Source organism: Belonocnema kinseyi, chromosome 1, assembly GCF_010883055.1.
Source record: "Belonocnema kinseyi isolate 2016_QV_RU_SX_M_011 chromosome 1, B_treatae_v1, whole genome shotgun sequence".
In the NCBI taxonomy this organism is placed as follows: Eukaryota; Metazoa; Arthropoda; class Insecta; order Hymenoptera; family Cynipidae; genus Belonocnema; species Belonocnema kinseyi.
The window spans coordinates 57,321,895-57,339,391 of NC_046657.1; the positions used below are offsets into that span (position 1 = coordinate 57,321,895).

Below are 17,497 nucleotides of genomic sequence, written 5' to 3' on the forward strand. Positions count from 1 at the left end.
CGTCTTTTTGATTTAAAAAATTATGCATTTCGTTGAAAATTCGTTTTTTTCATAGAATTATAATTTTATTGGTCGAAAATTGATCTTTTTTAGTTGAAAATTCTTATTTTTAAAACCAAATTAATCTCGTTGGTTGAAAATTCAATTTTTCCACTTAAATATTCATAATTTTAGTAGAAAACTCCTCATCTTGGATAAAAAAGAATTTTTTAACTTAAAATTTAATTTAAATTTTGTTGAAAATTTGTTCTTTTTCGTAGAACATTTATCTTCTTGATTAAAAATTCAACAGTTTCGTTGCAATTTTTTGATCAGAATTCATATTTTTTAGAATGAAAATTGTTAAAAACTAATTTTTGGTTGGTTAAAGATTGATCATTTTAATCGAAAATTTATTTCTTTTCTTGAAAAATGAATGCATTTCGTTGAAAATTAGTTCTTTTTTTATAGAAAATGAATCTTTTTGGTGAAAAATTGATCCTTATTAGTTGAAAATTTGTTGTTTTTTTTGTTCAAAGAAAACTAATCTCCTTAGTTGGAAATTAATTTTTTTGAACATAAAATGTAATTAATCCACTTGAATATTATGTGATTTAAGTTGAAAATTCATATTTTTGAAAAAAAGTCGTATTTTTTGGAAGAAAATTAGTCTCCTTGATTGAAAAATGATAGTTTTTAGTAAAAAATTCGGCTTTTTCTTAACGAAAACTAATCTCCTTTGTTGAAAATTAATTTTTTTTATCATAAAATTTATTTAATCCATTCAAATGTTTCGTCATTTTAGTTAAAAATTCATCTATTTGGTTGGACGTTAATTTTTTGAACTAAAAATTGAATTCAATGTTTCGTCGATGAATTTTATTTTTTAGTTGAAAATTTGTCTTCTTTTTTATTATTATTTTATGATTATTTGACTGAAAGTTTGTCCTTTTTAGTTGAAAATTTATTAATTTTATTGAAAAATCGTATTTTTGTTAGAAAATTAATCTTCTTGTTTCAAAATACATTTTTTTATTGAAAATTTAAGTATTTCTAATTAAAGATTCATCATTTTAGTAGAAAATTCTTCTTTTTGGTTGAAAATTAATTTTTTTGAACATAAAATGTAACTAATCCAGTTAAACATTCTGTTATTTAAATTGAAAATTTATACATTTTGTTAAAAATTCTATTTTTTTTTTTGTTAGAAAAATAACCTTCTTGGTTGAAAATTGATAATTTTAAGTTGAAAATTCGTCTTTTTTGATAGAATATTAATCTTTTTGGTTAAAAATTAATTTTTTTTAGTTGCAAATGCGTCTTTTTGATTAAAAAAATCATGCATTTCGTTGAAATTTCGTTCTGTTTGGTAGAATTATAATTTTATTGTTCGAAAATTGATCGTTTCTAGTTAAAAATTCGTGATTTTTACAATAAAATTAACCTCTTCGGTTGAAAATTCAACTATTCCAGTTAAAAGTGTATCATTTTAGTAGAAAATTTCTCTTCTTGGTTGAAAATTAATTTTTTTGAACATGAAATGTAACTAATGCAGTTGAATATTATCTCATTTAATTTTTAAATTAATCTTTTTTTTTATTGAAAATTAATGCATTTTGTCGAAAATTCATATTTTGTAGAATATTAATCTTTAGGTTGAAAATTGATCTTTTTCAGTCAATAATTCTTTTTTTTTTTTAAGAAAATCAATCTCCTTGATTGAAAATTTCACTGATAGAATTAAAGATTCATCATGTTAGTAGAAAATTCGTTTTTTTTAAAATGATTTTTCTTGGTTGAAAATTCAACAGTTACAATTAAAGATTCATTATTTTTATAAAAAATTCCTCGTTTTGGTTGAAAATTAATTTTTTAAACAGAAAATTTAACTTTTGATTGAAAATTAAAATATTTTTGGATTTTAATGTCTATTGCTATAGTTTTTGTTTGAAATTGATATTTTTGAAAATGAAAATTTATTTACTTGGTTGAAAGTTAAATTCTGTCGTTGAAAATTAATTTTTGGCTGATTGAAGATTTATAATTTTAATCGAAAATTCATCTCTTTGGTTGAAAATTAGTTCTTTTTCATAGAAAATGAATATTTTTGGTGAAAAATTGATCCTTTTTAGTTGAATTTTTTTTTTTATTATTGATTGAATTCAGCTTTTTTGGATTAAAAAGTAAAATATATTTTGATCATCATTTTAATTAAAAAATCATCTATTTGGTTGAACATTTATTTTTATAACTAAAAATTCAATTATTCAATGGTCGACGAATTTGATTTTTTAGTTGAAAATTCGTATTTTTTTAAAACAATTATTTTTTTTATCATTATTTAGTTGAAAGTTTGCCTTTTTTTAGTTGAAAATTTATCTTTTTGTTTGAAAATTAATCTTCTTGTTTGAGAATACATTTTTTTGGCTGAAAATTATGTATTCTAGTTAAAGATTCATCATTTTAGTAGAAAATTCTTCTTTTTTGGTTGGAAATTAATTTTATTTAACGTAAAATTTAACTAATCCAGTTGAACATTCTATTATTTTAATTAAAAATTCATCTTTCTGATTAAAAAATCATTTAATTGATTGAAAATTCGTTTCTTTCTTTTTTTTTTAGAATATTAATCTTTTTGGTTAAATTTGATTGTTTTTAGTTGAAAATTCTTATTTTTTAATTTAAGATTTAACTGATCCAATTGCATATTCTATCGTTTAATTGAAAAATTCATGCATTTTGTGGAAAATTCGTTTTTCTTGGCAGAATATTAATTTTCTTGGTCGAACATTTATCGTTTTTAGTTAGAAATTCGTCTTCTTTTTAAAGAAAATTAATCTCCTTGGTTGAAAAATCAACTATTACAGTTAAAGATTCATAATTTCAGTGGAAAATTTCTCTTCTTGAATAAAAATGAATTTTTTTAAATTAAAATTTAACTAATCCAGTTAAATATTTTATCATATAAATAAAAAATGTATGCATTTTGTTGAAAATTCGTTTCATTTTTGTAGAATATTGATTTTCTTGTTTGAAAATTCATCGTTTTTAGTTGCAAATTCGTCTTTTTCATTTAAAAAAATCATGCATTTCGTTGAAAATTCTTTCGTTTTGGTAGAATTATAATTTTATTGGTCGAAAATTGATCGTTTTTAGTTGAAAATTCGTATTTTTTAAAATAAAATTAACTTCCTTGGTTGAAAATTCAACTATTCCAGTTAAAGGTTTATCATTTCAGTAGAAAATTTCATTTCCTGGTTAAAATTTAATTTAAAAATTCTTTCTTTTTGGTAGAATATTAATCTTCTTGGTTAAAAATTGGTCGTTTTTATTTGAAAATTGAACTATTACGGTTAAATAATTTATCAATTTAGTACAAATTTTATTTTTTAAAATTAAAATTTAGTTAATCTTTTTGAATATTCTGTCGTTTTAATTAAAAATTCATATTCTTGATTAAAAATGCATGTATTTTGTTGACAATTAATTCTTTTTGGGAAAATATTCATCTTGGTTAAAATATCGTCCTTTTGCTTGAAATTCCAACAGTTTCTTTGAAATTTTCTATCTCTCTATTCACTGAAAAGTCATACTTTTTTTATTGAATTCAACTGTTTTTTAATAAAAATTAAAATGTTTTTGATTGTAATGTCTATTGTTATATTTTTTCTTCGGAATTCATTTTTTTGGGAAGTAAAATTTAATTATTTGGTTAAAAGTTCAATTCTTTTGTTGAAAAATGAGATATTTTGTCGATTTTTTTTAAATTAATTTTTTTAAAATTGAAAATGTAACGATTTTAGTTGAATTTTTCGTTACTTTCATTTAAACATTCATCTATTTGGTTGAACTTTCATCTTTTCAATTAAAAGTTTAATCATTCAATGTTTGTTCGAAGAATTTTATTTAAAAAAAATGAAAATATTTGTTGGAAAGTTATTTATTCATTTTTTTAACTGAAAATTTAACTTTTCAATTTTTCGTAGCAAATTTATTTATTTTTTTAATTATTTATCGTGTTGGTTGAAAATTTAACTATTCCAGTTAAAGATTTATAATTTTAATTGAAAATTCCTAACTTTGGTCGAAAATTTGACTAATTTGTGGGAAATATCTTGAAAAATGTATTTTTTTAAAGATAAAGATTCAACTATTTGATCTCATTAGTTGAAAATTTAACTATTCAAGTTAAAGATTCATCATTTTCGTTCAAAAATCAACTTTTGTGTTTAAAATTTAACTGCTTGTTTGGAAATTACAGATATATCATTTTTGCAAGATTCTTGAGAAAATTCAACCAATTTTTGAAGATTTTGAAAAATTGTAATTCTTTTAAAAGATATCTGGGACTTTAAAAAGTTTTGAAAATAATGACTTTTTAAACTGACTCGAATTATTTCTAAAATTCAGAATTTTTTTGAAAATTACAAAAATTGCATTTAAAATTTCCAGATTTTTTTCGAAATTTGTAGAAATATTTTTAAATTAAAAAAAATTTATTTAAAAATTAATTTTTCAAAATAAAAAGACATTAGCAATTAATTTTTTTTAATGAAACTTAATCTATTTTACTTTTGGTCGAAAGTCTTTTTTTATTTGAAGATTGAACTTTTTCGTTGAAAATTTATCAATTTTATAGAAAAATGTATTTTTTGTGTGTAGAAAATTGATTTTTTTGTTTAAAAATTCATCTTTTTAGTTGAAAATAAAACTTCTCGGTTGAAAGTTAAACTCTTTTGTAAAACATTCATTTATCTTTTTGAAAATGCAACGTTTTTATTTGAAAATTTATAAATTTGAATCGGTTTAAATTGAATTTAAAAAAGTGGTATATTTGATTTAAATAAGGGAAAAATTTTGTTTAATTAAATATGAGAAAGAAATATTCATACATAATAAAATATTTTTGAAATAAAATAAAATAAAAATCTTAGATTTTCATTTTTAAGCGTATATTTTTAATTTAAAAAATGTTATTCTTGAAGACTTACACAATTACAAATTAAAAATGTTAAAATTTGAAATTTTTTGATAAAAAGCAGTATTATTTCATCAACTGTAAATATAAATGAATAAATAAATATTTTCTCAAATGGATCTGTACTTAAGTATTAAAAACTGAACAATAATTTATTTGATAAAACGATTCTAAATTCGTTCAAAGTTTAAGAATTTTCAGATTGTTACTGTTTCAATTCGAAAGTCTTAGTCATAGAAGTTTTGAAAAAATTCAAAATTAATTTAAAACTTGAAATGGTGTCAGCATTTCTAAATATATTTTAAAATGAATAGAATTATTCCTGCAATTTGAAGAAAATCCTGATTTTTTTTTAATCCTTAAAATCTTCCAGGGTCTTTTTTGACAATTCTGGAAATCTTTTTAAATATTCTGTTCAAATAATTTTTCAAAATGAAAAATAATTTTCAGTTTATTTTCCTAGGAATATTAAGAAAATATTTTTATTCTTTTGGATTCTTTGACAATTTTTAAAAAGCTTCTAAAGTTTTTGTTTGAGATCGGAAAAATTTTTGGTAAAAATAGTGGAATTTTTTCGGTACAAAAACTTCGTTTAAATTATTTTAAACCATTCTAGATGTTTGAAATTAGTTTTTAATTTTTTTTTAATCTTCTAAATATCTCTTAAAATTAGTCTAATTTTTTCTACAAGTAATAATTGTTCAATTGTTATTTATAAATCCAAATTTGAAGGAAATTAATTTCTAGATTTTTCAATTTTTTGAAGAATGCTTAAACTATTTTAAATAAAAATAATTTAACTTCTAATTTAAGAACTTTAAAGTTTAAAAAATTTACGTGTAAAATTTGTAATTTTTCTAGTCTAAAATAACTTAATAATATAATTTTGAAAATTTTGAAAGTTCATTGATTGTTTCTTTAATTTAGAGTATTGAAAATTCGGACGTGGATTTATATTTTTTTTAACCTAATCTATATTTTTCAATTCTATAATTAATGAATGTTAAAAATTCTGAAGTTTAAAATTCAAGAGTTCCACTTTGAATGCTTAATTTGTTTATTTTTTATTACTTTAAACGAAATAATGTTTAAAATAATAAATAATTTAATAAATTCTTTGAAATTTTATGTAACTTGTTGTTTTTTTTTTAATCTTTGAATTGAGTCCGAGCCCTGAAATTGTTTCTAAAAATAAAAACTTGTTATTAATCCGTAAACTTTTTTACGCTCTTTTAGACAAGGAATGTCCACTTTATTGTCAAGCGATGAGCGTTGTAATGAATAATGAAAATAAGGACGAAGAATCGCCAGACGCCATGACTTTGGTTCAACAAATGCGAGACGATGGATTGAAATTGAAACAGTGAGTTTTGTATTTAATATACTTTATTGATTTTTATTGAATTTTTTTATTAGATAATAAGAAACGAAATCTTATTTTTCATCTATTAAATCATTTTCTTTCATGTTTAAAAAAAAAAATTTTCTCTCAAGATCGGCACTTTACGCTCAGCAACACTTGAGAGTTCCGGTTCACGAAGAATTGATGGTTTCCGAAGACGAGCAGGAGCAGGAAGTCGCCTTTTTAAAATCCCTTTCCAAAAAGGAAAAGAAAAAACTTCTCAAGTAAGGGAAATACCTTGAAATATATTTTTTATATTATATTTCTTAAAATTTATGAAATTCTTTCTGATTCTATAAAATTCATTAAAATAATAGAAAATATAGTTATAATAAAATATACAGAAATATAATTTCATTTGAAACAGGAAAAAAGGAATAAGGAATTTAAAAGAATCTCGGCTTTAAGTGGAAAAGACCAGTTTGCTACCAAATTTTTGAATTTTTGTCTTAAAATGAAGAAATTCCGATGAAAAAAAAGATGAATTTTAAAGCCAAAAACATGAATATTTTATATTTTTAAATTTAAATTTAATTTTTAAATAAAATGACTGAAATGAGGAATTTTTAACAACAAAAATTAATCTTTTACCAAAATATACGAATTTTCAACAATACACAATAATTTTGAACGAAAGAGTTAAATTTTCAAGTGAATTGATGAATATTTCCACAACAAAAAAAAAGAATTTTCTACAAAAAAAACGAATTTTCAATTAAAATTAGCATTTTTAACAATAACAAAAAATTAATTTTCAATGAAGAAACTTAATTATTTACCAAAATAACAAATTAATTAATTTCCAACTAAAATAAGGATTTTCAAGAAGAATCAAAAATAATTTTCAACAAAGAAATATAATTTTACAATCAAAAAGATGAATTTTCAGCAAAATTGTCGAATTTTCAACAAAGAAAGATCAATTTTCAAATAAAAATGGAATAGTTACAATTATAGTCAAAAAAAAAAAAAAATTCGACAAAATAGTTAAATTTTCAACCAGAGATGAGTTTTTAATTTAGTAATTAATGGATTTATTTTGGTTAAAATCAAGTCTTTTGTTAATAATCAAATCATTTTCTTAAAACATTATAATTTTCGGTTAAAAATTCAATAAAATTAATGAAAAAATTAATTTTAAACTAAAATGAGGAATTTTTAACCAAAAAACTGAATTTTCAACAAGTAAAGATAAATTTTCGAAAAAAATGGAAGTTACATTTTTAAACAAAAAATGTAATTTTCTAACAAAACAAGGATTTTTCAATAAAATAGTTAAATTTTTAACCAAAGAGAATTAATTATCAAGAAAAAAGAAAATTTTAAACAAAAACAAGGAAGTTAATTTTCAACGAAGAAACTTAACGACCAAAAAGACGAATTTTCATTAAGAACAAATAAATTTTCAAACAAAAATAGATTAGTTACATTTTTCACCAAAAAAATTAATTTTCAAAGAAGAAACTTAATTTTCTCTAAAAAACAAACAAATTTTCAATAAAATATTTAAATTTTTAACCGAAGACAAAAATTTTCATATGAAATGACGAAATTTTAACGCAAAAAAAAACTGAATTTTCAACAAGAAAAGTTCAATTTTCAAGGAAAAATGGAATAGTTACTTTTTTAACAAAAAAACTTAATTTTCAATAAAAAAGAGGATTTTTAACAAACAAAAAATTAATGTTCAATGAAGAAGCTTAATTTTTCACCAAAAAGACGAATTTTCAGCCAAATTGTCTAATTTTCAAACAAAAATGGAATAGTTACAATTTTTAGTGATAAAATTCTCAACTGAAATAAAAAAAATCAATAAAATAGTTACATTTTTGACCAAATGAAATTATATTTTAATTAAAAAAAGGATTTTTAACAAACAAAAAATTAATTTTTAACAAAAAAAACTGAATTTTCAACAGGAAAAGATAAATTTTCAAACAAAAATTGAATAGTTACATTTTCTACCAAAAGAATTAATTTTCAACGAAGAAACTTAATTTTCTACCAAAACAACGATTTTCCCAAAGATTAATTAAATTTTTAACCAAAGGGAGTTAATTTTCAACTAAAATGAGGATTTTTAATAATACAAAAAAAAATGAATTTTCAACGAAGAAGCTTAATTTTATACCAAAAAGACGAATTTTCAAACAGAAAAATTCAATTTTCAAACAAAAATGGAATAGTTACAATTTTTAGTGATAAAATTCTCAAATGAAATAAAAAAAAATTCATTAAAGTAGTTAAATTTTTGACCAAATGAAATTAATTTTCAATTAAATAGAGGATTTTTAACAAACAAAAAATTAATTTTTAACTTAGTTAAATTTTCGACCCAAAAAATTAATTTTCAACGAAGAAACTTATTTTTCTACCAAAACAACGAATTTTCAACTAAAAACAGGATTTTTAACAAAAAAAAAAAATTAATTTTCTACAAAGAAATGTAATTTTACTACCAAAAAGTCGAATTTTCAGCAAAATTGTTGAATTTTCAACAAGAAAAGGTCAATTTTCAAGCAAAAATGGAATAGTGACAATTTTTAGTCAAAAAAATTAATTCTCAACTAAAATAAAAAAAAATTTCGACAAAATAGTTAAATTTTAAATTTAGTAATTAATGGATTAATAAAATTATTTTCTGAAAAAATCACGTATTTTGCTGAAAGTTCGTTTTCTTTTGTATAAAATTTTTTTTTTTTCGTTACAAATCAAGTATTTTGTTGATAATTAAATAATTTTCTTAAAAATGTATAATTTTCGGTTAAAAATTCAACAAAAAAAAATGGAATTTTCAACTAAATTGATGAATCTTCTGTTATTTTATTTGCTCCGTATTTTCCTTTAAGAATTAAAATTGTTGAATTTTCAGCAAAGAAGATTATTTTTGTACAAAAAAGACGAATTATTATTAAAATTAATTAATTCTTAACCAAAAATATAATTGTTATATTCACAGATAAACAAATTAATTTGTCAATATATACTTGTTAAATTTCCAAGAATAAAACAAAATAATCGAATTTTCAACGAAACAAGATCACTTTGCAAACAAAAAATTAAAAATAATAAACAAATGTTTAAAAACATTTAATTCTGAACCAAGGAAAAAAATCAATAAAATAGCTAAATATTCAACAAGAAATATTTTTTAACCAAAAATGAAATGATATTTTTAGCCAAAAATTAATTTTTTACCATAATCAAAGTGACGAACTATCAATTAAAATGAGAATTTTTAACCAAAAAAATTAATTTTCAACGAAGCAACATAATTTTCTACCAAAATAACGAATTACCAACAAAATAGTTAAATTTTTAACCAAATGGAATTAATTTTTTACTAAAATCTTAATTTTCGGCAAAAAAAACACGAATTTTCAACAAAATACATAAATTTTACACAAACCTGTTAAATTTTTAACTAAAGAAATTTGAATTACACAAACTGTTTTTTAATTTTCAACTAAAATGAAGAATTTTGTTACCAAAAAAGATGAATTTCCAACAAAATAATCGAATTTTCAACGAGAAAAGATCACATTGCAAAAAAATTAAAGAATAAGAAACAAAAGAAAAAATAATAATTCTCCATCATGAAAAAAAAATTTCATCAAAATAGTTAAATTTTCAACCAAAGAGGTGAATTTTAAATTTAGTAATTAATGAATTAATAAATTATTTTCTGAAAAAATCACGTATTTTGCTGACAGTACGTTTTCTTTGGAATAAAATTAATTTTTGATGTTGTTAAAAATCAAGTATTTTGTTGATAATTAAATAATTTTCTTAAAAATGTATACTTGTTTAAAAATTCAACAAAATTTAAAAAAAAATTATTTTCAACTGAAATGGGGAATTTTTAACAACAAAGGATGAATTGTGTACCAAATAAAAAGAGGAATTTGCAATAAAATACATTAATTTAAAACAAAGAGGTAAATTTTTAACCGAAGAAAGAATTTTTCAAATTAAGTGAGGAATTTGTAACCAAAAAAATGGAATTTACAACAAGAAAATATCAATTTTTAAACAAAAATGGAACAGTTAAATTTTTTATAAAAAAACTTAATTTTCTACTAAAACAACGATTTCCCAACAAAATAATTGAGTTTTCAACCAAAGGGAATTAATTTCAAACTAACAAGAGGATTTTCAACAAAAACAATAATTAATGTTCAACGAAGAAGCTTGATTTTTTACCAAAAAAGATGAATTTTCGACCAAATTGTCGAATTTTCAACAAGAAAAGGTCCATTTTCAAGCAAAATGGAATATTTATAATTAAAGTAAAAAATAATAATTCTCAACTAAAATAAAAAAAAAATCCATCAAAATAGTTAAATTTTTAACCACCTGCAATTAATTTTCAACCTAAAAGAGGATTTTTAACAAATAAAAAAAATGAATTTTAAACGAAGAAGCTTCATTTTGACCAAAAAGACGAATTTTCAACAAGAAAAGATCAATTTTCAAACAAAAATAGAATAGTTACATTTTTAACTGAAAATTTGAATTTTCAAACAAAAAACTTAATTCTCTACCAAAATAACGAATTTCCAACAAAAATGTAATATTTACATTTTTAGCCGAGAAATTAATTTTCAACGAATAAAATTAACTTTCTACCAAAACATCGAAATTCCAAGAAAATAGTTATATTTTTAACGAAAGGGAAATAATTTTCAACTAAATGAGGATTTTTAATTAAACAAAAAGAAAATTGAATTTTCAACAAAGAATCTTAATTTTATACCAAAAAGACGAATTTTCCACAAAATTGTCGAATTTTCAGCAAGAGAAGATCAATTTTCAAACAAAAATGAAATAGTTACAATTTTTAATTAACAAAATTAATTTTCAAAAAAATACATTAGTTTTGAACAAAAAAGTTAAATTTTTAACCGAAGAAAGAAATTTTCAAATGAATTGAGGAATTTTTAACTCAAAAACTGAATTTTCAACAAGTACAGATCAATTTTCAAACAAAAATGGATTAGTTACATTTTTAATAAAAAAAAATTAATTTTCTACTAAAATAACGATTTTCCAACTAAATAGATAAATTTTCAACTAGAGGGAATTAATTTTCAACTAAAATAAGGATTTTTATCAACAAAGAAAAATTAATTTTCAACGAAGAAGCTTAATTTTATACGTTCTCATGGCACAAAATTATTATTTTGTTGTTAAAAATCAAGTATTTTGTTGATAATTACATAATTTTCTTAAAAATGTATACTTACTGGTTAAAAATTCAATAAAATTAATGAAAAAATTAATTTTAAACTAAAATGAGAAATTTTTAAGAACAAAAGATGAATTTTCTACAGAAGAAAGAAATTTTTAAATGAAGTGAGGAATTTTTAAACAAAAAACTGAATTTTCAACAAGTAAAGATCACTTTTCAAGGAAAAATGGAATAGTTACAATTTTTAGTGAAAAAATTTCAACAAAATAGTTAAATTTGCAACCAAATAAAATTAATTTTTAATTAGAAAGAAGATTTTTAACAAACAAAAAATTAATTTTTAACCAAAAAACTGAATTTTAAACAAGGAAAGATCAATTAAAAAAATGGAATAGTTACATTTTTATTCAAAAAAATTAATTTTCAACTAAAAATAGGATTTTTAACAACAAAAAATTCATTTTTAACAAAGAAATTAAATTTCCTGCCAAAACAACAAATTTCCAACAGATTAATTACATTTTTAACCAAAGGCAGTTAATTTTCAAATAAAATGAGAATTTTTAATAAAACAAAAAAATTGAATTTTCAACTAGAATAAAAAAAATTCGACAAAGTAGTTAAATTTTCAACCAAATAAAAAAAACTTTCAAGCAAAAAGAGAATTTTAAACAAAAGCAAGAAATATAATTTTCAACGAAGAATCTCAATTTTATTCCAAAAAGATGAATTTTCAGCAAGAAAAGATCAATTTTCAAACAAAAATGGAATAGTTACATTTTTAAACAAAAAAAATTAATTTTCTACCAAAACAACAAATTTCCATTAGATTAATTAAATTTTTAACCAAAGGGAGTTAATTTGAACTAAAATGAGGATTTTTAATTAAACAAAAAGAAAATTTAATTTTCAACAAAGAAGCTTAATTTTATACCAAAAAGACGAATTTTCCACAAAATTGTCGAATTTTCAGCAAGAGAAGATCAATTTTCAAACAAAAATGGAAGAGTTACAATTTTTTGTCAAAAAAATAAATTCTCAACTAGAATAAAAAAAATGCAACAAAAAAGTTAAATTGTCAACCAAGGAGATGAATTTTCAATTTAGTAATTAATAGATTAATAAATTATTTTCTAAAAAAATTACGTATTTTCAAAAGATTAATTTTCTACAAAAAAAAGAAGAATTTTCAATAAAATATATGTTTTAAAGAAAAAAGTTAAATTTTTAATCAAAGAAAAAAATTTTCGAATGAAGTGAGAATTTTTTAACCAAAAAACTGTATTTTCAACAAGTAAAGATCAGATTTCTAGCAAAAATGGAATAGTTACATTTTATACCGAAAAAATTAATTTTCAAGGACAACAAATTAATTTTCTACCAAAACAACGATTTTCCAACAAAATAGTGAAATTTCTTCTAAGCAAAGGTAATTGTATTTCGCGCCACCTCCGAATAGATCAACTCGTAGTAGTTCCCCCACTTTGTGCTTGCGTTTCCACAGTTTCAAAGAATAACCAAAAACAAAACAACAACAAAAAAAGGCACTCCTGTTTCCTTCGCACGTTTGTCTACTCATTCTCTTCTTTCTGCAAGAAGTGTGTAAATCGTTCCGAGATGGGTAAACATAAACGGAGTGCGCGGAGATACAGTAGTGATTCGTCTGATGACGAAGATTATTCGCGCGAATTGTTTAAAGTGATCAAAAAATTGAAGACGGAACACAGGAATAAGCGCCGCCGTCGTAGGAGTTCTACTTTGTCATCTTCGTCAAGAGATTCCAGTGTATCAGGTATTAGCCGCCATCTTAAACCCAATGATCTGTGAGGTCTCACCTCTCAGAAACGATCTGGGTCTGACCCATTTCGTATCCAATGGCTCTTAACCATTCTGGAAAAATACTTTTCCTTGGGTGAATCGTCTTTACATCAGGCAAGAAAAAACAGGCTCTTAACCTGTATATGGGACTGTTACGATTGAGACGCTCTCCAACAGGCTTTTTTACCAATGCCTTTTTTTTTACAAATGCGAACTTGTTTTTAAAACAGATCGAGGTAGCCGTAGAAAAAGGCGAAGGTCACGCTCTACTTCAAGAAATGGCGCATACTCTCCTGAAATTTCGGAGCCGAAAGTAGATCATCCACCAACTTTAGAAAGAGAACTAGGGTCACCGCTTTTGAATTTTGCACCCCCGGCAAATATCTCGAGTGTTCTCGAGGTGCAACATGTGACGTCTGAAGCTGCTGATTCGCAAAATAAGAGAATTAAAGAAGGCGTTATTGATTCTCTTGGAAAACGTTGCCTGGAAGATAGGTCCCTTGCGCCGGCTGTCCTGGAGGACATTGCCATCCGCTGGGCGGACATTATTAAGATTGGCCTTTCTTCAGAAGAGAGAGCAACACTCGTCCTAAAATATCCGCCACCGGTTAATTGTTTGAACATTGACCCTCCAAAGCTCAACGACGAAGTTAAGCTAGCTTTACAAAAAGCTGAAAACACCCTTTCTAGAGACGAAAAAATTCTGTCAAACAAAAGAGTTTGACAGCTAGTATTTCTGCTAAAGGCAGATCGATTGTGACGCTCGTCCAAAGAGATGCAGATCAAGAAGGAGAAACTGTGGATCCTCTGATTGAGATCCTAAGTGAGGCTTGTCGCTTGCTCACTGATCTGCAATACGGTGAGTCACAAATAAGGAAAAATTTGATTATCGCTAATGTGGATCCTTCTTGGAGGGAATCCCTAAAGGCTACAAAGATGGATCTGTTTCTATTCGGAAAGGATATGCCAGAGTGTTTGAAGTCTGCTAAACTGCTCGAGAATTCGGCCAAGGTGTTAAGACCTGCAAAATCTCAGATGTCAGGGACATCAAAAAACGGGAGGGGCCCGCCTCGTCGACAAGCGAAGCCACATTTTTCGACACAGGGCGGGCAGAAGAAATCCTTCACGGGCCCTCCGAGGTCTCAGAATCAGCGGAAACAGGACTACCACAAGACACCGTACAAGAGCACGAGGAGACATTAGACGTTTCTGTAAGTATAATTGCTGGAAGATTACGTTTATTTTTAGAAAAATGGGAGGCTCTAACCTCAGACCCGCGAATTTTATCGTGGATAAAGGGTTATAGGATACCCTTCTCTTCTCCTCCTTGCCAATTAAAACCTGTTCATAAATCCAAATGGGGCAAAATAGAGATATGTAATATCATGTCGCCTATTTCTCAACTTAAAGCGAAAGGAGCAGTAGAGGAATGTAGTCCGTCAAATGATCAATTTATTTCTAGCTTCTTTCTTCTACCGAAACCTGATGGGTCTCTCAGGTTCATTTTAAATCTTAAAGATCTCAATGAATTTATCCAAACAGAGCATTTTAAACTCGAAGACTACAGAACAGCTGTCAGTCTTGTGAGTCAGAACTGTTTTATGTCAACTCTAGACTTGCAAGACGCGTATTATTTATTATCAATACATGAATCGGACAGAAAATTTCTAAGATTTGAATTCAATGGGCAGGTATACCGATTTACTTGTCTTCCGTTGGTCTTTGTACAGCCCCTCAAGTGTTTACGAAACTAATGAAACCTGTTGTTTCTTATCTACGAAGATTAGGATATAGTTCGGTTCTTTATTTAGACGACTTTCTGCTTTTTGGAGATACATATCAGGACTGTTAGGTGAATTTAAAGACAACTAAAGAGTTATTAGAAAGCTTAAGGTTCATAATAAATTTGAAAAAGAGTCATTTGAATCCCGAACAGAGATGTAAGTTCTTAGGGTTCATTTATAATTCTAAATCTATGACATTAGAACTACCCTCTGAGAAGCGATCTCATATTCATAAACAGCTAGAGATCTTTAGCAAACCTTTACAGTATAGGATAAGAGTTTTCGCACAGTTCTTAGGATCTATAGTAGCTTGTTGTCCAGCTATTAAATACAGCTGGGTCTACACAAATGATTTAGAAAGACACAGATTTTTAGCATTAAGAGAAAATGGTGAAAATTATGATGCTCTTATGACTGTAAGATTTAATCCTTCGGACTTGAAATGGTGGCAATCATCTATCTTATCTGGTAATAACTCTATCAAAGGTCTTGTGTTTCGCTCAAGGATTTTTTCTGATGCTTTTAAGTCAGGATGGGGAGCTGTATGTAATAATCAAAAAGCTAGTTGATTCTGGTCAATGTCTGAACGTAAGCTTCACATTAATTTCTTAGAACTCAAAGCCGCCTTCTTTGGTCTTAAAAGTTTAGCAAAAAACTTTAGTAATGGGGAAATTTTATTAAGAATAGATAATACAACTGCCGTGTCGTACATTAATAGAATGGGCGGTGTTCAGTACGAGGACTTAAATAAGATCTCAAAAGAAATTTGGCAATGGTGCGAGGAGCGAAATATTTGGATTTTTGCTTCCTATATTAGTTCAAAAGATAATTTTGAAGCAGATGCCGAGTCGCGAAAATTAGAACCTGAAACGGAATTTGAACTATCTATTTCCGCATCCAATAAGATTGTCAAGACTTTTAGAAAACCAGAAATCGACTTGTTTGCAAGTAGAACGAATTCGAAATGTATACGTTATATCTCCTGGAAAAGAAATCCTGGGTCTGAGGCGATAGATGCTTTTACCTTGAATTGGAGTTCGGTTTTCTTTTATGCTTTTCCGCCGTTCAGTATAATATTAAGAACTCTTACAAAAATTAAAAGAGATCAGGCGGAGGGAATCATGATAGTACCAGACTGGCCAACCCAGCCCTAGTATCCGTTATTTCATTCACTGATGATTCGCAAACCAATTAAATTTAATCCGGATATCAATATTTTGATTTCGTCTGATAGGAATCCTCATCCGCTTTGAAAAAACCTTATCCTGGTGGTAGGATGGTTATACGGGAGGCGTTCCGGAGACGAGGAGCCCCAGAAAAATCGTTGGAGGTCATGACGGGTTCTCTAAGTTCTTCTTCGATAAAAGCGTATGGCGTGGCACTCAAAAATGGTGGAGATTCTTAGCCGAGAGATCGATTGAATTGTTTAATCCTCCGATAGCAGACCTACTAGTTTTCCTAACCAGCGAATTTGATAAGGGGTTGTCACATAGCTCCATAAACGCCACAAGATCAGCATCTCATTAATCGTAGATTTTGCGAAATCGCCCTAGAGTGAAGCGTTTTTTTAAAGGGGTGTCCAGTTTGCGACCTTCAAGACCACGTTATGAGAACGCAAACATTTTCATTAATAAAGATTGTTAACAGTAGAAATAGAGGAACGGCAATGGAGATTAAGATCCCCGACCGCATTAAGACATCAAATAAAAATAGAACACAGCCTTTACTAGTCCTACCGTTTTACTCTGTAGAAAAAATATGTGCAGCTTCAGCTTTACAGAGCTATCTTGTAAAAACTAGATCGTTACGTAATGTACAGGAATTGTTCATTTCATTCCAAAAGCCCCATGAGGCTGTTTCTTCGCAAACTTTAAGTCGTTGGGTTAAAGAAACCTTAACTGAGAGCGGTATCGATACCGATATTTTTTCAGCTCATAGTACAAGACATGCATCCACATCGGCCGCTAAAAGGTGTGGCGTTGATTTAGAACTAATTAGAAAGACGGCAGGTTGGACAGAAACTAGGCAGTCTGATAAGTCCCTGAAAAATGAAACAAGGAGACGTTTTTTTGGCCAAAGTCGGTTTTATTTTTCAACATTATCTCCTTTTATGTCGATACAGCGAGTCCAACGATTTTCTAACTTTTTGATACCGTCCGCATAGTACTCGATCGGAAGGTCTCCAAAATACGCCTCAAATTCAGTTATGAGCTCCTCATTTGAGTAAAAACGCTTACCGGTGCGCCATCTCTTCAGGTTAGGGAACAAGTAATAGTCGCTGGGGGCTAGGTCTGGTGAATACGGTGGCTGAGGAACCAATTCGAAGCCGATTTCATGCAATTTTG

At 25.5% G+C, this 17,497-nt stretch overlaps 1 protein-coding gene across 1 annotated transcript in view; it reads left to right on the plus strand.

Annotated features, from left to right (window-relative positions):
• Positions 1–17,497, plus strand: part of LOC117172761 (corepressor interacting with RBPJ 1) — a 30,818-nt gene that overhangs the window by 11,550 nt on the left and 1,771 nt on the right. Inside the window, exons 4-5 of the mRNA XM_033360966.1 lie at positions 6,194–6,320; positions 6,452–6,583. Of these exons, the coding sequence (XP_033216857.1) occupies positions 6,194–6,320; positions 6,452–6,583 (259 nt within the window). The remainder of the gene's footprint in view (positions 1–6,193; positions 6,321–6,451; positions 6,584–17,497) is intronic.